The 24,563-nt window shown below is 35.2% G+C and overlaps 1 protein-coding gene across 2 annotated transcripts in view; it reads left to right on the top strand.

The window, feature by feature from the left end:
* LOC136850677 (uncharacterized) overlaps window positions 1–22,887 on the top strand; it is a 114,162-nt gene extending 91,275 nt beyond the window's left edge. For both annotated transcript variants that reach the window (XM_067124471.1, XM_067124472.1), the window contains exon 5: window positions 18,034–22,887. In XM_067124471.1, the coding sequence (XP_066980572.1) occupies window positions 18,034–18,658 (625 nt within the window). In that variant the 3' untranslated portion in view covers window positions 18,659–22,887. The remainder of the gene's footprint in view (window positions 1–18,033) is intronic.
* The last annotated feature ends 1,676 nt before the right edge of the window (window positions 22,888–24,563 follow it).

Here is a 24,563-nt window from a genome sequence, read left to right as displayed (position 1 = left end):
TGTTTTTGAGTTAATTTGGTGTTTATTTCTGTGTTTAAATCATGTATGCAATTTGTTGTGATTTGTGTGTGTGGGGTTGGTGTATTTCTTAAATTGTTTCGTTCTGTTATGAGTCTGTTTATGTCAGGCGTGAAGTTTGGGTTGTAGTGTTTTCTGTTGCCTTTAGGAACGTTTCTTTTGTCTGCATTGTTTATTATGTTGTTGAATTGTATTGTTGTATTGTTTAGTGTCTGTGATGATGTTATGTGTGTGTGGTTTAACTCCTGGAAATGAGCCTCAGTGGTTTCAAGTACTCATCCCAGGCAGCGCTTGTAGTTAGGGATGGTGTGTCTTGTATGTGAGAAAGTGTCGTGTGGTTCGGAGTGTTATTAAAATAGGAAGGTGGTCTGATGATAGGTCTGTTTGTGTTTTCCATGTGATTGATGGTGCTATGTTGGGTGAGCAAAATGTTATGTCTGGGGAAGTGAGACTAAAGTTGGCTTGGTGTGGTATGTGTGTGCATATCTGTGTTGTTTAGTATGTATAGCTGGTCTAATTGTGTTGAGATGTCTGTGCCTCTTTGTTTGATGTCTTGGTGGGTGTACCAGTCTGTGGGTTTGGCATTGAAATCTCCCAGAAGTATATCTGGGAGGGTATTCAACGCCTGCAGTCTAATTGTGAAGTTTGCTGGTAAACCTGGTGAATATTCTGGAGGGATTATGTGTTGATGATTGTGATTTGTTTATTGTGCCCTATTTTGTAGGGAGGTTGTTCATCATCAGACCAGGACTTTGGAATTGCTAGACATCAGATGAAGGCTTTGCTTCTTATGGACAAAAGGCCTGTGCATCATACCACAACCTGTTTGGTTGGTGACGTAGGTTGTATTAGGGTCACATTTTTCCCTCCTAATACGACTGCACTCATTCAACCGATGGACCATGGTGTTATTCTTGCAATGAAATGCCTATACTGTATCAGAGACAGTTCCTGGTAGAGGTGATGGTGGTGGTCGAGGACATGCAGGAGAAGGAGCAAGGCTTAGATACACAGGGAGAACAGACTCTTGAGAATCTGTGAAGGTATTCTCTGAATCTACCAACTATAACTTTGCAGATGCGGGGAAGGATGTCACCGTTCAGACTCTGGAGCACACTTGGAACCATATCCTGAAAAGGGGAAGAGGGTATGATAGACTGCCAAGGCTTTGAAATGGCAAACTTGCATGCTCAACTCATTTAGGGAAGTGATGACATTCCTAAGGATTACATATGGGAGTGAAATGGACAGTAGTGGTGACAATCCAGGCTTCTAGCTTTTGTCCAAAATTTGCTGCAGTTACTGCTGTGAGATGTAGAAGGAATCTCCTGAAGATGATGGTGGCGATGACAAAGAGGAGTCTGCATCACAACCAGCACCTTTACATAAACACAAGTGGATGGTTTTCGATAAATTTATTAAAATTATGGACAGTCCCAACATCCATTGTAATGCCTTCCCCAGGGGTTTAGAGTTAGCTGAAGATGTTTGAGAAATATGGCGGATGGTAATTGCAAAGCAGAATCATCATTCTTATAATCAGAGTACCATTGACAGCTTCTTCAGTAACTCAGTCATTCAACTCAGAGACGCAGCCAAACACTTCAGCACCCTTTATTAATGTGCTAGGTTGATTGATGTCTCTTTGCTGCCCTTCGGCAATCAGAGAACTAGACCCCTCAACACCTCTTTCAACCACTTGCCACTTTTTGACCTTGAGGAGATACAGGACCTTGATGATACAGTGGTGCAGGAAGAGGACGATGAGGACTTGTAAACCTCATCACAAGTTGTTGAAAGTTAGGCCATCACATGCAGTTTTGTTAATACACCTAGGGAAGCTAGAGAGAAAAATTTTCATTTTTATATTTTAAGTGTATTTTTATTGTGTTGACAAAATAGAAAAAAAAAAAGAGCATTACCGTGTTTTACAGTAGTGTCCGGTACAAACAGTATAGCTATTGTATTGTTTGTTTGGTAAGGGAGAGAGAAAACATTTTACCTTTTGTATCTTCAATTTTATATATTTTTAAGGTACAGGAAAAATTAGCGCAAATAATGTTTTGCAAAAATATTTTGCAGTAGGATAGTATAATGTATCATATGCACCGTCTAATGTATTGTTTGCAAGCATGTAATGTATGTATGTCTTGTTACAGATATGAGAAAATAAGATAGTTACAGTAAACCCCTGTATTCTGGGGGTTGCATCATCGCACACACCCCTGAATAGCTGAATTTGCAAATACTTAAAACCCTTCTAAAAACACTTAGAACTGGCTGTTTTGATAGTTCAAACACAAAAACCTTCAAAAAATGCTTATACCTGAGTATTTTAATAGTTTTATCACAAAAAGTGCATTTAGCCATGAAAATGATATGAAAATACAATAATTAGTGAATGTTTCCATGAAAAAATACTGCGAATTGGCAAATTTTTCATGAATAATGCGTACTGTATACAGTATATGTTCCATAGAGAAATCCGTGAATAGGTGAGAACACGAATACAGGGGGTTTACTGCAGTTTTGGAATAACATCAAGTTTTCAGTTTAAAGTGTTTTGGTTGTTGTTTACAAGCACGTTGTGTATACAGTTATTCGGTATTGGCAAGATGCGGTGAGGTTTCAAAGTTGCCATTTTACACCTGTAGAGTGCTCTTCCACCATGTCCGGAAATGTCCATGCAACAGAGGCATGAATGCATTAATCCAGATATGGGAGAGATTACTTGAATATATCATTATTTCCATTATATGGGACTAACCTTCATAACCATATGAAGTGATTACATTGTAAAATAGTTAACCCACTCCCCCTGTTCTGGCTGAAAAAAGCTTTTTAAAATATACAAAAAATTCAGTTGGAAGATATATATATATACATATATACAGTCATACCTCGAACTTACGCGAGGTTAGGTTCCGGAGGCCCTTGTGCAAGTGGAATTTTCGTGTAAGTTTGGCATGGTCTTTAAAAATGCTAATAAATGTTTATTTCCAGAGTTTAAGTACTAAATATGACCCTAATCATGCTCCCAAAGTATTAAGCTAACTTTTAAATGAACTAAAGTTAGTGTAATTTTATTTAAAATTTAGCTTATTACCCTCAAAAAAGAAATACAGTAAATGGTTGACATAAAAATTGAGTACTGCACAGTTTCATAATAGCGCATTTACAGTAGGTATGTACGTATACTGATGTTACCCCTAATTCATGGGATGCCGTTTTCTTTTTCACTTAGAGTAAAAGCCGTTTTCTTTGTGTTACTAGGTAAAACGTCTTGAGTCACAGCCATAACAGAGGTACAATTCAATAAAATATCGAAAACATGTACATAATGTTCGTAGAAGGTAGTACAGTACAGGTAAAATTCAATCAATTTAAAATTATATACTGTACAGGTAATGATGTACAGAGAAGTAATAAGTTGTAAAAATATGTTTGAGTGCTATTTACGAATGAGAGAGAGAGAGAGAGAGAGATACGTATGCATTAAAAATATTGGACTGTAATAAAAAAACAGTAAGTATGGGTACTCACACCAGTGATGAATGTTGATTTGAAGGTGGTGATGAATAAGCTGTGCAGTCCAATGAATGTCGATGATATGACTGCACAGCGTACTTGAGGAGTTACAGCTCCTCAGAGTCCTCCTCTTCAGATAGAGGAAACTCTTCTGCCAGGACTACAGGTACTTTTGCTGGGAATTCTTGGGATGGGGGTTCGTGCGAAGGTTTGGGTTTGGATTGAAGAACCAAGTTATTTTGCTCTGCTGCTGCTGTGTTTTCATTGTCTGGTAGAGGATTCTGTATGTCTCCATGGCTGAATCTATTGCATTTTTCGTTTTCAGAGCACGTTCAAACTGCGGATCCCACTCTTCTATGTATGATAACACCTGCTGTTGTGCCCTCAGGATTATCCCAAGACGATCAATTTAAAGGCCCTCATCATCCTCTTGTTCTTGAGCTGATTCTTCTTCTTATTCACTTACTGACTTTGTCAGCTCAAGTAAATCATCATCCATCAGGGGGTCAGAGTGGCGTCGATGAGTGTTGACTTCTTTGGTGCAATCAGTAAATCCTTCACCCCCAAGCAATTTTGCCAGTTTCACAGCCTTGTTGACAGCCCCATTATGAATCTCCTCCGGCAAGAAGCCCTTGTAGTCATGGACTGCATCTGGCCACAGTTTTTTCCAGCATTCATTGAGTGTTTCCTTTTTCATATCTTGGAGAGCAGATTGAATTGTTGAAAGGCACGATGCTATGGTGAATGTCTTCCAATATTCTTTCAAGGTGAAGTCCTCCATCGCATCCACTGCATTAACCAGGTGTTGCAGAGCGTTACTTGTGTAGGGGGCCTTATATACATGGATCACGCCTTGGTCCATAGGTTGTATGAGAGAGGTGGTGTTGGCAGGGAGGAAACTCTTCTGATTTATAAGTCTGCAAACCACAGATCTGTGGGGTGCCCTCCAGCATTGTCCATGATCAGCAACACCTTAAATTGAAGGCCTAGGTCGGAAAGGTATATAAGTCTTCACTTCAGAGTTGAAACACCGGTGGAACCAGTCAGATGCTAATACTTTGGTTATCCAGGCCTTGGGGTTATGCATCCATTAGATGGGCAGGGTATCCTTATTTTTATTTTTGAGGGCCCTGGGGTTTGCAGACTTATAAATCAGGCCTGGTTTGAGCATGTGGCTGGCAGCATTCCCACACGTGATGAGTGTGATTCTGTATTTTTGCGCCTTAGATCCAGGAGCTTTGGCCTACTCCTTCATCAGGTATGTTCTTGATGGCATTCTCTTTCAGAATAGCCCAGTCTCATCCATGTTGAAGATCTGTACAGGCCTGTATCCCATTTCCTGGATGATTCCTTTGAAGGTTTCCGGTAAACTGTCTAATCCAGACCACTCAAATATAAGAAATCATGTAAAAATGAGCAAAACTGATATTAATTATAAAGATTTTTTCTATAATAGGACAAGCCCAAAATGAAAATGACCTCAATATATTAGAATCTATTATTATAAAGAAGACGGTCCCAACACTAAATACTCAAACAACCTCTGTTCAGTTGTTCATTGCTTAACCTTTTGTTTATGTTTTTCTTCTCTCGTCCTTTCTTGCTCTTCCTGTGTTCTTTTGTTGTAGTCTTGTTACTGCTACAGTTTAGGTATGTCCTGTGCCTATTCCCCCCATTTTTATTTGTCTTATAATTTATATATCGATGTTTTAATGTGATTTTTTGTAAAAAGTTTTTTTTAATCATTGCAGCCTTGAAAATGTGACTATAGCAATTGTGCATAATAAACGTGTTGTAATAATGGAAACGTATCCTGAGTCGAGACTCACCTTTCTTGGATATATATATATATATATATAATAAACGTATTGTAATAATGGTATATATATAAATATTCCCTTCATATATATAGACTATATCCTGAGTATAGATATATATATATTCTTATATATATATATATATATATATAAATATATATATATATATATATATATATATATATATATATATATATATATATATATATATATATATATATATATATATATATATATATATATATATATATATATATATATATATATATGTGTGTGTGTGTGTGTGTGTGTATATATATATATATATATATATATATATATATATATATATATATATATATATATATATATATATATATATATATATATATATATATATATATATATATATATATATATATATATATATATATACAGACAGTCCCCGGTTTATGACTGTCTTGGCTTAAACTTTCGAGTTCTTTACGCTTTTCAAATATATTAATAAAAAAATTATTTCCTGGGTTACAACGCATGTTCCAGGTTTACGACACTGACAACGCCCGTCCAACGGAAGAAATATGGCTCCAGAATGGCAGAATGGTCAATTTTGGAGGGTTTTCTGTTGAAAAACTCAATGTAAATGCAGGATAAATTGTTTTCAAGGCACCCAAAGGAATAAAAGTAAGGTTTTTTTACGATTTTCAGACGATGCCAGTCCGATGACAATCGGAAGAAATATGCATCCAAAACAGCAGAATGGTCAATATTTGGAAGGTTTTTATTATGAGAAACTCAATATAAATGCAGGATTCATTGTTTTCAAGACACCCAAAGGATTAAAAGTAGGGTGTTCTTACGATTTTCGACGGTATTTTGGACGGCGCCAGTCCGACGACGATCGGAAGAGATATGCATCCAAAACAGCAGAATGGTCAATATTTGGAGGGTTTTTATTATGAGAAACTTAATATAAATGCAGGATTCGTTGTTTTCAAGACACCCAAAGGATTAAGAATAAGGTTTCTTAACGATTTTCAACGGTATTTCGGGCGACGCCAGTCCGACGATGATCAGAAGAAATATGCATCCAAAACAGCAGAATGGTAAATATTTGGAGGGTTTTTATCATGAGAAACTCAATATAAATGCAGGATTCATTGTTTTCAAGACACTCAAAGGATTAAAATTAAGGTTTTCTTACGATTTTCGACGGTATTTCGGACGACGCCAGTCCGATGACGATCGGAAGAGATATGCATCCAAAACAGCAGAATGGTCAATATCTGGAGGGTTTTTATTGTGAAAAACTCAATATAAATGCAGGATTTGTTATTTTCACGACACCCTAAGGAATAAAATTAAAGTTTTCTCATGATTCTCGACGGTAATATTTGGGATGACTTGGTGTCCAACGCATACGACGGAAGAAAATTTACATTCGCGGATTTTTTCATAGAGCAATATTCACTAAATTACTGATTTTTATTTTATTTTCCTGACTGAATACATTTTTTATGATGAAAAAATTATTTACTAATTTTAAAATATTAATATTAAGTAACCACAGCAAAGTATCGATAAAAGTTAAATTAAAATCCCGTGAAATCATAAAACTGCTTACCGATGTAATCACTTCATTCAACCTCTCTCTCTCTCTCTCTCTCTCTCTCTCTCTCTCTCTCTCTCTCTCTCTCTCTCTCTCTCTCTCTCTCTCTCTCTCTCTCTCTCTCTGTTCTCTCGAATAATTCACGAATAATTTCACTTCTGCGATTTAAGTAAGGCCAACCGCCCATATCTCTCTCTCTATTGCATATATCCTTCAAAAAAATATCGATTACTGTATGTAAACATAAAATATACTAAAATCCCATCATCGCTTGTGTGACAATTTTTTTATTGCTTTTGAAGGCTTATGACGATACCGGCCCGGGGGATTAGAATTAGCCAATAACAGAGCTCGTAGCAACCCCTTCTCTCCATGACGATACGCTATTGGCTGGCAGGACTAACAGTAGCCAATAACAATTGTAACAACCCCCTCATCCCCTTCCCACTCTCCTTGACGACATGCTATTGGCAGGAAGGGTGGGATTTTAACCAATCACAAAGCTTGTACCTCACGGGCTTTGCATACACTATAAAGAGGGCGTGTAGTATTTTTTTCTCTCTCTCACCAACGTGAGAGAGAGAATGACTGCATAACATTTTTCTAACAAATTTGTGGGAGATGACGACTAACTACGTTTGTATGATATATAAGTGACTTACCTAATGAGAGCTAATTTTCAAATATTAATAAGATTAAATAATAATACAGCATACTGAAATTACAACATTTATGCATTTTAAAGCAGACTAAAGGCAGAAGATCAGTTTCTCTCTCTCTCTCTCTCTCTCTCTCTCTCTCTCTCTCTCTCTCTCTCTCTCTCTCTCCAAAAGGAGAAATGAATAGATATATTATAAATCGATACTAAGTTCAGCCCTTCACTCTCACAGGAAAAGATACTGCTAATTTGAGTCTCTTTACCTATGCACACTGTGTGTGTGTGTGTTCATGGTGCTTTAAAAGTGCTTGGTAAAAGTAGTGGTAGCCTACATCTTTGGAAGGCAAAGAAAAAAACAATTTTTTGTTGTCAGTCGTAGTAAAGAGAAATGGATTAACATTCCTCAAGAGATAAACTCACTCTCTCTCTCTCTCTCTCTCTCTCTCTCTCTCTCTCTCTCTCTCTCTCTCTCTCTCTCTCTCTCTCTCTCTCTCTCTCTCTCTCTCTTGTGCCAGCACAAGAATGGCTGAATGTAAGTCGTAGTGGTAATTCATCTCTCTCTCTCTCTCTCTCTCTCTCTCTCTCTCTCTGACTGGAAAAGGGTACTAGTGTTTAAGATGACTTTGAAAAGATATTAATATAATTTCAAAGATTAATACAGTAGTAACAGGATAATAATTTAAGCTATATTTGATGTAGGATGATACTTAAAGTAAAAATGGGAGAGCAATGTAGTTCTGTAAAATTCCAAGTCTTTTTCTGGTAGATAAGTGGTCTCTCTCTCTCCTCTCAGTCTCTCTCTCTCTCTCTCTCTCTCTCTAGCTTCAAAACAGTAGAATGGTAAAATTTTGGAGGGTTTTCATGAAAAACTCAATAAAAATGCAGGTTATATCATTTTCAAGATACCCAAAGGATACTTAAAGGATTAAAAGTAAGGTTTTTTTACGATTTTCGACGATTTTTCCGGTTTACGACGAATTTTTCGACTTCGAATTTACGACGTCATCGTCAGAACGGAACCCCGTCAGAAACCGGGACTGCCTATATATATATATATATATATATATATATATATATATATATATATATATATATATATATATATATATATATATATATATATATATATATATATATATCTAATGGAGTATTTATTCAGAAAAGTTACAAGCTTTCTTGGACAAACAGTCCACATTCTCAAGTATCCATACAGTGACAGATACTTGATAATGTGGACTGTTTGCCCAGTATATATATATATATATATATATAATTTGTGTGTGTGTCCATGTATTATATATATGTATATATACAGGCAGTCCCCGGTTATCAGCGGGGTTCCGTTTCTGAGGGTGTGATGATAACTGAAAATCGGCTATTTCAGCAATTTTCGAGGGTTATCGGTGCCAAAAAGCGCCGATTTTTGGTTATCAGCGCCTCCGTTAGGTATGTATCAGCGATGATAAGCGGAATCGGACAAGCCCCCATTAAACCAAGCTATGTTAAAATTGCCGATTTTATACTAGACAATATATATTAAATATATGTAATCGCTGTGTTAATATGAGATATATATATATATAATATATGGGACTACCTGTATGTATATATATATATATATATATATATATATATATATATATATATATAAATAAAGATAAAAAGAAAGCTCATATAAATGACAGATGGGGATCATAAAGGAAACATATGTACCTGGAATCCAACACAATTGAAGAATTAGTAGAACTGCCAAAACAGGATTAAATATTTAAGAGGTTTTTACAAAGGATTAGGATCAACCGTTCAGGAGCAGGGACAAGAGAATTAAAAAATTATACAGGTTCGTGACTGACCACACGAATTGCCCCTACCTGTAAGTCATATCATTTCTCTCACTAGGTTGTGCATTTGTCATTGTAAGTTTATGTTCAATGGTGCATTTTACCAAGAAATATTTGGTATAGCAATGGGCAACCCTTTATCCCCACTCCTCTCAAACTTGTACATGGAATTCTTTGAAAAACGATATATACCTAATATCATTTATACTCCTTTAAAGTGGTATAGGTATGTTGACGATATTTTAGCTGTTTTGCCTGCTGGGATTGATGTAAATGATTTACTCTGTAATTTGAATAACTAGGTACCATCCATTAAGTTTACATTAGAATTAGAAAAAGACAGTTGCCTCCCTTTCTTAGATGTTTTAATACATAGAGAACCATTTCAATGTAAATTCAGTATTTATAGGAAACCAACCAACAGCTTAACTTATGTCCATTTTTATTCAGGCCATCACCTCGACATCAAAATATCAATTTTTTCCTCTATGTTTTTACAAGCCTTGCGCATTGTCAGTCTCTAGTATTTGGATAAAGAAATTGAATACATAAGAAAAATAGGGACAGATTTATGTTATCCTTCACGTATACTAGATATTTGTTATAACAAAGCCCACAAAAATTTTATAGTGAAAGTAACATGAAGAAAGAAACCCCTAAGAACATTCTTAGCTTGCCTTATTTTAGTGGTTTTGAAAACATAAAATCACTGTTAAAACCTTTTAATGTAAACCTCATTTTTTCTTATAATAACACTCAAAAGAATGTTAATAAAAAATAGCCCTAAAGAAAACAACAACATAATATATAAAATTCCATGTTTGGATTGCCCCTCTTTTTATATTGGCCAATCTAGCAAAGATTTAGATGTATGTATTAAGCAACATAAGTATTCAGTCAAAACTGGACAAGCATCCAATGCTATATTCATTCATTTAAGTGAAAAGTCTCACAGGATAAATTGGACTGAAAGTTCAGTGATTGCCAGATTGAAAGATTTCTCTTCAAGAAATCTATTGGTGTCTGCTGTTATCCAGCTTACTTTCAGTTGTAATTTTAATCTTAGCCCTGGCATGTATTATTTGGACCCCTGTATTAGAAAAATGTTCAAGAATGACCTAAAAGATAAAATCACTGACTTAATTACAAGTTAGCTACTTGATATATATTTTCTATATATCCGTATGTTTAATATAATTTTTTATTTGTAAAAATGTTCATCTTGCAAAAAGTTATTATTGTTTACAAAAAAAAAAAAATTATTGTGTTGTACTAAAAATTTTTAGGTGGTCAGTCACGAACCTGTATAATCTTTTAATTGCCCTGTCCCTGCTCCTGAATGGTTGATCATAATCCTTTGTAAAAACCTCTTAAATATTTAATCCTGTTTTGGCAATTCTACTAATTCTTCAATTGTGTTGGATTCCAGGTACATATGTTTCCTTTATAATCCCCATCTGTCATTTATATGAGCTTTCTTTGTAAACATACTTTTATATTTCTTCAGTCTGCTAAGTAAAGGACATTGCATCAAAAGGCCTCGCACTACTCCAGTGTTTCCATTTCCTTCGTGTATTTTATCTTTATTTATATATTCATCACGTTCCATATTTTCGTGATTCAGTTATATATATATATATATATATATATATATATATATAGTTATATATATATATATATATATATATATATATATATATATATATATATATATATATATATATATATATATATATATATATACGAGGGTAAGTCAAAAAGTTCCAGGAAAAATTGTTGAATGATGTATTTACACAGGAATGAAACAACCCAAATACTTGGTAAACAATTATCTGTGATGTAGTGATCATATAGACTTGTTACCTCAGTCATCCCCTTGCTACCGTGGTGTTAACATCTGCTTCAGAAAAGTAACTTCTTGAACCCATGGAAAATAAAAATTTTGAGATGAGAGCTAACATCAAGTTCCTGACCAAGCTTGATTGGAAACCAGGAAAAATTATTGAAGCTTTGCAACAAGTTTATGGAGATTCTTCTCCATCTAAATCAGTTGTTTATGATTGGATAAAGCGATTTAAGGATGGTCGGGAGGACCTCAAAGACAACCCAAGAGAGGGAAGACCATTGACTGCAAAAAATGAAAGAATTGTGGCTTTGGTGCAGAATCTAGTGGATGAAGATCGTCGGATTACTATCGATATGATAGCTAATGAAACTGGGATCTCCCATGGTTCCGCATTTTCAATTTTAAATGAAAATCTTGGTTTGAGTAAACTTTCAGCACGTTGGGTCCCAAAGCGTTGCGCGAAGACCAACTGCATCAAAGAGCTGAACTTTCTCTTGCAGTTTTAACGAGGATTGAATCAAATGAATCAGAGTTTTTTGACCGGATTGTTACTGGAGATGAAACTTGGATCCATCAATATGACCCAGAAAGTAAAATTTAATCAAAGCAATGGTTACCAAGAGGTTCAGCTGCACCAGTGAAGTTCAAAGTGGCGAGATCTGCCCAGAAGGTTATGGCAACAGTGTTTTGGGACTCCAAAGGAGTGATTTTGATTGATTTCCTTGAAGGACAAAAAACAATCACCGGGAACTACTACAAAGGTGTTTTGCAAAAACTGAAGACTGCATTGGCTAAAAACGCGTCGAGGAAAGTTGCACGCAGAATTTTGTTCCATCATGATAACGCTCCAGCACATTCATCAAGGGTTGCAAGAGAAGTCCTCACGGAAATTTAGGTGGGAAACTCTTCCACATCCTCCTTATAGTCCTGATCTTGCTCCTTCAGATTTTTTCCTGTTCCCAAAACTCAAGGAACACTTAAGAGGAGTCGGTTTGAATCTTTGGATGCTGCTAAACATGCAGTTTCAACATGGTTTAATAGAAAGGCCCCAAATTTCTACAAAGAAGGGTTGCAGAGGTGGAAACAGCGCCTTGAAAAGTGTATAGAGTTAGATGGTAGATATGTAGAAAAATGTTTGAATTTCCTTAAATAAAGAGTATATTGAATTTTTCCTGGAACTTTTTATATATATTATTTATTTATTTATCACTTATTTGAAATATAATAATCCACCCCTAGGGTGAGTTATGACAATTCATTAAGTTCAGTTGTCTAAGTATGATTATGACACATAACAATACACAAAAGAGTACTGTATCACTTGATATTTCATCTCAGTAATTCTCTCTCTCTCTCTACAGTATCTTTCTCTCTCTCTCTCTCTCTCTACAGTACCTCAGTACGTACATACCTTCAATAAAATATGAATTATCATAAACAAAAACAGGAAACAAAACAAGCTCTAGCAAGTCAGATGTCTACCAAGCCCTCTTCCCCCATTCAATACTGCATCCCCACCCCCTCCCAGCCAAGGAAACTGCTCCCCAGCTCCGCTTACCTTCCTGAACAACCCTTTTTTGGAGTGTTTCTCTGCAGTCTTACTGCTCTTCCTTACCCATGGCGCCCAGCCATCTGCCTGCCCCCAACCTTGGAAACTTCTTCAGGTCTCCCCCACCCCTCAAAACCCTTCTCAGTCTGTTTGAGTGTAAGCAGTGTTACCAACATTTTATTGAGGCTGTGCAGCATTGCCAACCATTGTAAAGCTTTTTTTTTATGTAAATATATATTTTTGGGGCCGTGGTCCATGGTCTGGGGGTGTCGGATAATGTCAAGTTCTGGATATTTGAGGGATTACTTATATTTCATTATTTCTGTTCATTTTTATGCTAATTTCTAGCTTCTTATGATTCACAATAATATAATGTTTTTCTCTTTTTTTAAGTGATTAATAAGTTTTAATTACTGTTAGTTGGCTTGCCAGCTCCTCAAGTATTCTGACTTATTCATTACTTATTGTTAGTATTTCTCTTCATGCAAATACTGAGTTTTGAATGATTCAGCTAATTAAAATTTTCTGTAGTTTTGATTAAGTTAATGTTTTTCTGAGTATTTAGTGTTTCCTAATTACTGTATTGTAAGGCTGTTGGTAATTACCAGTAGAGGTAAGTTGTCATTTACTTCAAGTTTGCCGTGTATTCAGTACTATAGTGAACATCTTTTACATTTGTGTTAGTGTACTGATTTGGATAGTTATTTACATGTTATCACTTACATTGCTAATTATTCCATGAACACAGTGAAAATTTAAGTACTATTTTCATACAGTGATTATTCTATACAATCACACTTTACCTTAAGGTGTTTCAGGTTAAGTCATTGTCAACTATATGGCAGTTTTTCTTAAATAATAATTGACAAACAAAAGCTGTTTTGCATTGGTTGACTGAGGTTTATGATGGTTAGCAACACTTAAGTGTTGGTATTGCTTATTTATATGATGCTTAGGATCGTTTTTTGGTGAATGTTTTCGTGTATTCTTCACTGTTAGTGTGAAGGAGAATGTATATTTATAAAAAAGAATGCAAAAACGGTGAATTATCAAAAGGTTTTTTGTATTTCCATTTGATCCTATTTAATGATATTATGAGATGTTTATAGGGGGTGTTTGTAATTTTTTAGGATGGGAATGTGAGTTTTCAATTTTTTTTACTTTGCTTGTTTTGGAATGAGTTACCAACATTATGCGAGGTATGCCTTGCTTGTATTGTGTCGCTTATGATTTGAGGCTTTATAAATTGTGAAATTGGTGATACAGGTATATATATAATTAGTTATTTCACTGTTGGCATTCAACCTTACCATGCTTGGGAGGATTTGTTGAGGATTACAAGGTATGGTATGTGTCTTCACTGGAGACAGACCCTCATCTGCTCTCTGGTTAGTCTCCAGAACAGAAATGCTCTCCTGACCATACCTCATATATTTTTTAAATTGTCTGCTGACCAAACGAGGATGTATCATGTAACAAAGATAAGCAGTCTGTTGTTGATACTTTGGCTTCCACTATGAAGTGTTTTTTCCCCCCCCTTTTCCATACACTATTTTAATTTTATAACCTTCAATGCCAGACCTAGCATTTGCTGGTTTCTTCTTGTATAAGGCCACTTCCTTTCTCTTGTTGACCTCCCTGTAGCAGCCAAGCAGAGATGTGGGAACTATTCACCAGTGCTCTTTGTCTCCCTGTAAAGATTATCAGACTGCCAATAGTTTGCTTGAGGATCAAGCACAGGGTCTAGCCAAGAGGTGGTTGTCAGGTAGTGTCTCTCCCTCTTCGCCTTTGTCTGTCCTTTCAACAATGGAATGTTTTGTGGAAGTTACCTGTAGTCTGTGTTGAAGTCATTTGACAGGTGAGAGGTCTTTTGGATCTGAGAAATTCATTCCGGGTGCAAACATAAATATCCATTATGTGTTGATTTGATATGCTAGGCTTGGATCTTTCCACTTGTCCATATTTTTGGGCCTGGTAAATAAGAAAAAGGTACCATAGTTAGGATTGGGAATCATATTTGATGATTATGCAGTAGTAGGAGTTTTGATGGGATCATCAACTGCCAGAAAATGTTTGGATACGAGAGATGACAGTATGGTTATTCAGATCTTCCTTTTAGAGCTGGCCTGTGAATTCCAGGATTAGGCTGGTAATAGGTTCATTAAAGTAGAAAATGAAAAAAGATGATGATGCAGTTATACCACAACCAGATTTATTGTAACTTTTGATGCTTAAGACTTTCGGATTATGGCAGTGCAGCTTGGCATAAACTAAAAATAAAACAATTCATCCCAAGACTCAGATGTTATCATCGTCAGAGCTTTGCCACACCACAACATCTGGCAGATTGAAGATTCTTGGCAAACCAGCCAGCTGTTTGTACTAACTTTGATAAAGAAGAGTATGGATCCTGCGGCCTAGAACCTGAGTGTATACACTGTATAATCATCCCCAATGTGATATTTACATCTAATTAGAAAGAAGTTCAGGCTATAAGAGATACTGAGTGAACTACATTTAAAGAAGCAAGACTTGGAGCTCAGAGCAGAAATATCAGACCATTTTCTTGCAATACAGAAATGTTGGAATTAAGCTATATTGCAAGCAATTGATATTATATAGAAAATTTTGAATTCATAGTTGTTGTTAGTGGCCCAGTAGACTGAATTCTATCTAGTTTGAAATAGTCTCCAATCAGTTTGGTGTTGAGTGAACATTCACAGCTCCATATCATGTGTACAGTAATAGCAGTCTTGCACAAAGACTGAAATTCAAGTGATTGTGTCACACAGTTGAAATTTACAGTTCAAACTCATGTGCCATTACTGTATGCATAACTGTAGATGGTGGAAGGAGTGGAGTGGAGTGTTGTGTAACAGTGGCAAGTTCTCTCAAATGAATTTCATTCACACTATACTGAACACCATTAATTTTTCGTTGTATGTATTGTCAAGGTTTATATCAAGGTATTGAAGCCGGTCGTTATGCAAATCGGCAACTACCAGGCATAGGAAGTATAGAAAAGCTGTTAGCTTAACATTTCTTAGTAACAGTGAATAAAAAGCATTGTGAAAAAGTTTCCTGATTTTATAAATGAAGTAATTTTTTCAAATATTTATTGTAAAATTTAGTGAATTATTATCAAAGCCAATTGGCAAGCATATCCCTGACAACCTTGCAATACAATAGGGGGATGTAGAAAAGCCAATAATGCTTTAATGAAATTTCTTAAACATTGTAGCCATGCAATGCTGGCTGTCATTTATAGCATTGATCCTCCTAAAATTTTTGCTTTGATCTTACCTTTGGAACTTACCTTTGGAACACTAATCTTAGGCTTTCTGGTTTGTTGTCCAACTCCTTGACTTAAGACTATGAGGATGTTTTTTCTCCTTAGCCATGACATGAGGTCAAGACCACTCCTATCAGGGCATTTTAAGATAGGGCAGGGCATTTAAGTATCTTAAGTAACTTTGTCTTCCTGTGCTGCTTAGGAGGTGGCAGTGACATTAGCACACATAAAGATGCACACCCCAAAAATGATCCCTAGCAAAGTTTATGGAACAGCAGCAAAAGCTTTCATCACACTGGAGTTCAGTTTCCACACTTCAAACGCTTGACCCAAACCAATCACTTGACTGCAGTATTACCCACTTAATGATAATAATAATTGCCCCTTCTTGTCCACCCCTTCAAGATCAGTAAGCCAACCAGCAGACTACCTTTTCAGTGAGCCAGTAAGCATATGTACACTGCACAATTTGCAGTTTTATATGAACTTGTGCATTTTCAGTATGTATAAATGCATATACCAGTTCCCTGAAAATAGTACAGTAATGGGTATAGTTGAATTGAATATAGAAATTAGGCCAAAAGCCAAGCACTGGGACCTATGAGGTCATTCAGCACTGAAACAGAAGTTAACAGTAAGTAGGTTTGAAAGGTGTAACAGGAGGAAAACCTTGCAGTTGCATTATTAATCAGTTGTTAGGTGAGGCTGGACAGTAAGATGGAAGAAAGAGAATATGAAAGGAGGCACAGTAAAAGGAATGAGAGGGGCTGCAGCTAGGGTCCAAAGGCATGCTGCAAAGAACCTTAAGTAATGTTTACAGTGCACCACAAGAGATGTGCTGATTGCAGTAGGGGTCATGGGTATAGTGTAGATAATCAGGGTATTATTGCAATTTACATTGTTTTGTTCCCTACTGCTGCTCCAAGAAAATGAGTATATGAGCATGAAAAAGAAATACAGTATATATTTGTTTTCGTGCATTCTCAACTACATAATTGTATATTTATACCTAAACATATTGAAAATCTGGTATCTATTGCTTCATCTATGTGGGCAGTTAAACATTATAAAGCAAAAAAAAAAAAAAAGTCATGTGAGCGGGGGGGAGGGGATGAAGTGTAATGATACTACTGTATCTTTCTTGTTGGTGTGCAGTATTTGGTAAACTTAATCTCTACAAAACCTTTGTTCATGCTTTTATGTTGATGGTCAATATCAGAAAGCAGTTGCAGATGGGTAACGGATCATGTTATGGACCAGTGGGAAAACAGTGGCAATAAAAAAGGACTGTGGTAGCATGTTACACTATCCCACTGAGTAGAGGTTATGGATCCCATGCACACAATGCTGTCTTGACCATGCTGTTATATACTGAACATTACCATGATTCAGTATACAATATCTTGCATTGTTGAATGTACTGAAGTGATATTCTACCTTTGTGAACAAGCATCATCAGTTTTGATTGTTATGTTGGTTCACACCCACTGCTATAGTGTGTGATCTTTTTCCCCTTGATTTTTTATCTGGAAATGACAAAATTTTAGTTTTTTGCTGTTAGTTATGATGAAATACTTACCCTTCATTCTGTTAATCTTTACTTGTTAGAGAAAATGATAAGCATGTTTGGTTCAATATAATTTATTAACAGTGATTTTATTTTTTTCATTTCCTGCACAGTTTTGTGAACAGTAAAATGGGGTGTCTTTAATTTTTTAATTCGTTTATTTTCTGTTAGTCATTTCTATGCCTTTCTTATCGTTACATTAATTATGCCTTACGGAAGCATTATATCCACAAGTTTCATATACTTTATAATACATTGTACTTGGGAATGAAGTAATTTTATTTAGATTTTCCTGGTCATATATCCAAATGACATTATTGTATTTTCAGGAATGATAGTCAAAACCAACTGTTCCAAGGACTTTTGGATTCTCTTAGAGTGAGCCAGGATGTGACATCTGTAAATGATGAAATTGAAGCCAGTGGAGTTCATGTGAATCAAGTTGCGCAAGATGAAGCACACCAGGATGACAGCAGTGACAATAGCAATGGGGAAGATAGTGGGAACCCATCATTCTGTATAGAAAATGTACAGAAATTGTTAGAAGGTGATGATGATGATGAGGATGAAGAGGAACCTGAGGAGGAGGGGGAAGAAGAGGAGGAGGAGGAGGAGGAGGATGAGGATGAGGCTGAGGATGAGGATGATGATGACGATGATGACGATGACGAAGATGAAGTGGAAGAAGAGCAGAGTGAGGATGAAGTAGATGCTAATATAGAAATGAATGATAATCCCACATTTATGGTGGAAAATATTCAGTGTCTTTTTGGATATACAGACAATGAAGATGACGATGATGATGATGAAAGGTTTCACTCTGCTTGTGATGATATAAGCACAGCCTTCTGGGGAGGGGATGATGATCTTGCTATGCAAGATGGCAGTGAAGAGGATGCTGATACAAATACATATTGGCAGATAATGAATAGGGAACCACTCTTGGAGGATTAGAAAATATTAGCCAATTTCTTAGTGAAAGTCAGTGTGAATATAGTTTAGAGTAGTGTATTTTTGTTTTCCTCTGTGGCTCTTTGATATATGTTATTCTTATGAAAAGATTATTGTGACTGATAAGTTTAGTGACAAAAGCTGTGTATGAATTTTTTGTGCTATGAGTGATTAGACACAAATAATAATGAATACTGGTGTTACACCTTTTTACTCCAAAAAAATACTGGTGTTACACTTTTTTACTCCAAAAAATGGGAATCCTAATTCTTCTCTCAGGTTTACCATCTCCCCTGTTATTGGATGCTCAAGAATTAGTACTCACCATAGATAACAGATAACCCGAAAGTCAGTGGCTGTGAAATAATTTAGTGTTTGAAAAAGAATTTATATAATGATTCTCGAATAGTCCTTCTCCTTGTAAACTTCCTATGGTAAGCGTAAAATGCACAATTACAATGATTATGATTTACATCATGGATCATCATGTAATAATTACAGAAACTATATATATTTATATATTTCATACCTCTTAGATAACTATACACATTTGTTAGAGCTTGTTTGTAATCAGAACAAACACTGTTTTTGCTGGGTAAAATTTCTTGTACATGCAGAAGTGATGTTATTTTCAAATTATATTTTTGGTAGATTATTCAAATTTTCAAAGATCATACTGAAGTCAGGATCAGATGAAAGGGTTAAGTTCACCCTTTGTGGAGGATTGGTCATAATGACCTTTAAGAACGTGCTTCACATCTTTGCAAATCATGTTAATTCGAAATTTTACCTGAATTTTCCTTCATGCAAATTCATTGGTTTATATACTGCATTGGAAGAACTGTGCAAAAGTTAGAGTTGAAATGCAATGAGGTGATGTTTTCTATAAATTTTAAATATTGTGCAATGAAATCGGCACGTATATGTTCCTTATGTAAACACCTTTACAATATGGAACAAATGGCCCACATGATGAGTATAAACCTTGTGCATTTATTTAAAATAAAATAAAAATAATTGTACACAGCAAAGAATTATTTCAGTGGATATTTAAGATTATTGTGTATGTGAAAGTGTTTTATAATTTTGTGTTGATTTGCCCCGCAAGATTCTTCAAATTGAATTTGTTCATCTTGTGTGTCACAAGGCCATTTTGCTATCCCTAGAAGAGGTGAACATAGTTGATTAGATAAGCATATCAGTACTTGTATTAATGTTGAAATGGCATTGACCATGAATCCAAAGTCAGGCTTTTCATTTTCTGTGGGTCTGCATTATCAATTTCTGTCTGGTGGTAAGAGGATCAGTGCAGAAGTAAGCTTTGTCATTGTACTTCCTTATTCTTAAGATTTCACAATGCCCAGTCAACTTTAAGGCACATGGCTTACCATGTAAGCTTTTTGTGTGATCATGAAGTCAGTTCAGGAAGTGTAACCAACATTTGAAATCATTGAGGATTTCAGTGCAGTACCACTGCTGCCTTGCGGTCTTCCAGAAATTACAGTGAATGTATATCTTTGCGGATTTTTTATCAGTGATTTCTTGAGGTAAAAAATTGGAAATAAAGCATATAAGTTGTCATTTTTTTTTTTTTTTACTTTAAATTCATTAGAATAAGATGGAAAAATGGAACTCAGTTTAAATTTCTGGAGAACTGGAGGGCTGTGTTTAGTACCAAAATTTGAGTGACCTTTTTTTCCTTGAGTGTTCTAATACCTTGAAGTCATAATACCATTAAATATATAAAGTAGCACAAGGTAGTAGGTTTTCATGCTATTATGATAAGTCTTTTGGCTTTCACTAAATAGTTTTTTGGATTGCATTGTTAATGTTTATTGTGTAGAAGGAATAGCTGTGAGTTTTGTCATGAACAGTAACGTGAACTTGTAGTCAGTGATGAAACTTATATATAATCTGAAGAGGCTACAGTATGTGTTGTGTGATAGTCAAGACAATGATTTTATATTTTTATACCAAAAAGTAAGTGTGGATTTCTTCTTATCAGGATGAAGTAATAAGTAGGGAGGCTTCATGAAATAACTGATTTTTGCTGGTTTTATCAATACTTTAGCATTTATATATGTATTCCGTAAGTTTAATCAGTAACAGAGTATTCTTTCCTGAAAGCTTACAAATTTTTTTTATTCCATACACTTGAAAAGGAATTTCTTCAACAATTTTAAATTGTCATCCACATAAGAAAAGGTAGGTTTCCTTATTTGATAGTTTCATAGTTAATGAAGTTTTTTTTTTCCTAAATATAACTTCAAAACATAAAAAACCATTGAAGGGGTCCCAGTGATACAGATTTTTAAATTGTCAAATATTTGATAGGAAGTTCCATACATGAGCTGGGGTTTTGCCAATTCTATAAGTAAGCTCTAAATTAATAATTAGGTTCCTTTATACTTTAGTGTACAAGAGTTACCAGTAATGAAAAAATGGTAAAGGTCAGTGCTAGAAAACCAGTAAGAAATAATTTTTTTCCACTTTGGGATATTTGTAGAATTTATGTTTGTGCGAAACTGAGAATGACCAAGAAAGTGTGAATCGGCTGATGTCATTGTGTAAAGCTCTGCAACTAAAAGAAAATGGGTTTAGGAAAAAGGTGTCACCAATTTTGTCACCTAGTAGAAAGAGGATACTGAATATATGTAATGGCATTGCAGTATGGTCAACTAATAAGTGTATCTATCTGTCTTCAGGTTAAGATCTAAAAGTTTTACGACCACATACTGTATTAGTTAAAGTTGCATGTACCATATCCCCCATTGAATGATGGCAATTGAATACATTATACCCAGTGAATATCGTTTCCCTTATTCTAATCTTTTTTTATTGGTAGGAGATGGATTTTATTCTTTAACAGCTCACCCCTCCTCTAGTTTGCATTGCATAGTAGTGAATGAATCTGTAAATTTGTCATCAGTTATCAACTCCCGTTTTTTTCCTGTATGTGTGGTCTTGAATGGTGTTAACTTCTCAAGTAGGGTTCCACTTACCCTGTGATGTGTTTGGTGTACTGCAGACAAGTAAGTGTTGTTTTGCAGATTTCCTTTGGCCTTAAGCTCTATTGCTTCTGCCTATTAACTTTACATCTAGTTCATTTTGTCTTTTTACAGATATCTGTGTAAGTTTTCCCATGCTCCAGTTTTTACATGTATGACTGAATCATTTGCCTGATCCCCATGAGAATTGGGAAATGTCACTTGATATTCTCTCTAAAGTACTTTATTATGATAATAACTTCAAGGTGAATGATAAAATGTATGCAGGATAAAATGACTTAGAAAGTCAAGTGTTAAAGATTTATTACTGAAGACTAGAACAAACTCTTAAGCTACATGAACACCCTGTTTGCTTCCTTAGGTAGAGGGACATGACTATAAAATAATGTATTGGTACTTTGTATTTCAGGCAGGCTTACCATTAGTCAATCTCTTTAGTACATAAATACTTCACCGATTTCTTTGTATTCACTCTTATTGTCTTAAAAGAATGTAATGGGTGTTTCCAGAAAACCTAAGAGTGTCATTTTGACCAATACAGCTTCAGCACACGACTTTTTAATCCTTTTGCAATGAGGGACTGATCTCAGTCATCAAAAGGTCTCTTCCATGATGTGGAACCGATCTGTCATCATTCTTTGGGTTCTAGTTAGGCAGACTGTAATAGGTAATGCGTTTCCCTTGCCATTATATGGAGCGTTTGTCTATATTCTAGCTACATATGGCAACATTTGATTTCCAGCTTAGAGGATAATCTCAGGAAAAGGGCTAGACCCTCAGTAACCATCAAAATGTCATGAGTTGAGGTCTCTCTCCATGATAAAGTAGCACAGAGGCTTTTGTTTGGAAATGACAGTGAACTATATGGTTCTGCTATAGTCTCCCCAGCGTACTTGGTCAAAGGAGGGTCTCGGGAGGGTGAAAGAGTGATGCCAAACGTACTTTCCACATTGTGCAAATAAGGCTATTGAAGACTCCCTTTTGGTTCTTAAAAAAAAAAAAAAAGCTTTAAGAAACACATATTATAACAGGGCAGTTTTATGATAATAATAATATTAGAAATAGAATATGAAAATATTAATTAAGACAATATGGCAACGCTTTCCTCACGTGCTGCCATATCTGTGTTACCCTAAGGCAATGGTGAGGCAGAAACAATTATAGTTTTGGGTTAGTAGCCTTGGATTAACCCATTCCAAGAAAGGACCTCTAGGTCAACACAAGGAACAATGGATATCTCCCCAAAATGAAGCATCAGCCCTCAAACAAATGAATAATAAATTATTGAGCCCTTTCATTCCTAAAAGTAGACCAGTGTAATTTCTAATAATAAAATAAAGAAGCATATCAAAACTATAGCATAAAATAATAAAAATTAAAAAATACTAGACTTACATCTAAAAATAAAAGTAATCTGCAAGGAAGACAGAGAGAACGTTTCCAATGCACAGTGATTATTTTTCAAATGACATTTATGCAATCATTAAACAACCTTGACAGTACATAAAATGCAAGAAAAATCCAGAGAAACTAAAGAAAAACTTGACCTATTAAAAGAAGACAAACGAGCCTAATAATTACTGGAAGTGATGTGAAAAACACAGAAACCCAACATTATGAATTGACATTTAAAGGAGGGAGAAAGTCACCTGGTGATAGTTAATATTTAAATTTCATTTAATTTAAGCTCGCATATCTTTATTTATAATAATAACGTTTCTAAAAGAAGAGTTAGCGCTAAACTCGGTTGTTTACAAGAGAAACAAAACCAGGAAATACCAAAGAGGATTATAACAGGTTAAAGTCTTAGGAAGGAAAGGGTGTCCACAATCCACAAGTAACCTAGAAATGGAGATAAGTAAACGTTGTAAAGCGATTGCCCACCCCCCCCTCTTTGACCAAGTATGCTAGGGAGACTATAGTGACAGCAGTGAATATGGTGATGTTTATTATATCATAGTTACGGAAAAACCTATCATGAATCGGAGGAAATGATGGAGGGAGCAGATTTGTCATAAAAGAAATCATGATACAATTTGCAATTGGAAGACCATTGAAGACTGAGTTTGTAAAAAATCAGTGCTCTGCAACTTTTATTAGAGATAATAAATTTACATTTTCTACAGATGCCAAGTCTGTTTGATTTTTATGTGAGGTTATCCAGATGAAATTTTTGGCCAAAAGCAAAAGTTCAAGGTTTGTAATAAAGATTTTCAAACTGAATAACAAAAATGTTGTTACTTTACCCCATGCTTTGAGAGGTATCACTCTGAAATGAATCTCTGATGAAAGCTACGTAATTCAGTATTTGAATAATTACCCACATATCATTTGCATATTTTATCACTCTACTGTAATAAAACATTATAATACTAACATAATCATACAATGTAAAATTATAAGAGTAATGAAAATAACAAAGAATCAACGTACAAATATAAAAGGGAGTGGCAATAACAGTCTCATATCAAAGGGTTCATTTTAATTGTCGTTTTATCCTGCAGCATCAATAATAATAATAAAAAACACTGTAGTTTTGAGCATTCATTTACCCCAGTGAGTGGTGGCAGATCCTTGCTGTGGTATGCTTTTGATTTTTTTTTTTTTTTTGATTTTCATATTTCTCTATCTCTCTCTCTGGTCATCCTCTTATTGGCTAAACATCACAAGTGGTATGCATCAGTGACCTGGTTTTAAAGCTAACTAGCCAGATTTGCTTATGACACAAAAATGGGTATTGGTGCAGACAAATTGATGAGTGGTCAGTAAAGTGGTTGATTCCATTCAACTTCAGTGAATGTAGTCTTACATATAGGTCATAACAGCAAGAATGAAAATTAACCTACTAGACAGTGAGAAAGTTTTTAAGATCTAGAACTCATTGTCTCTTAAACTTCCAA

This window comes from Macrobrachium rosenbergii, chromosome 22 (assembly GCF_040412425.1).
Source record: "Macrobrachium rosenbergii isolate ZJJX-2024 chromosome 22, ASM4041242v1, whole genome shotgun sequence".
Classification (NCBI taxonomy): Eukaryota; Metazoa; Arthropoda; class Malacostraca; order Decapoda; family Palaemonidae; genus Macrobrachium; species Macrobrachium rosenbergii.
The sequence above is the reverse complement of the archived record's forward strand: the minus strand, read 5'-3'. Positions and strand labels throughout refer to the sequence as shown.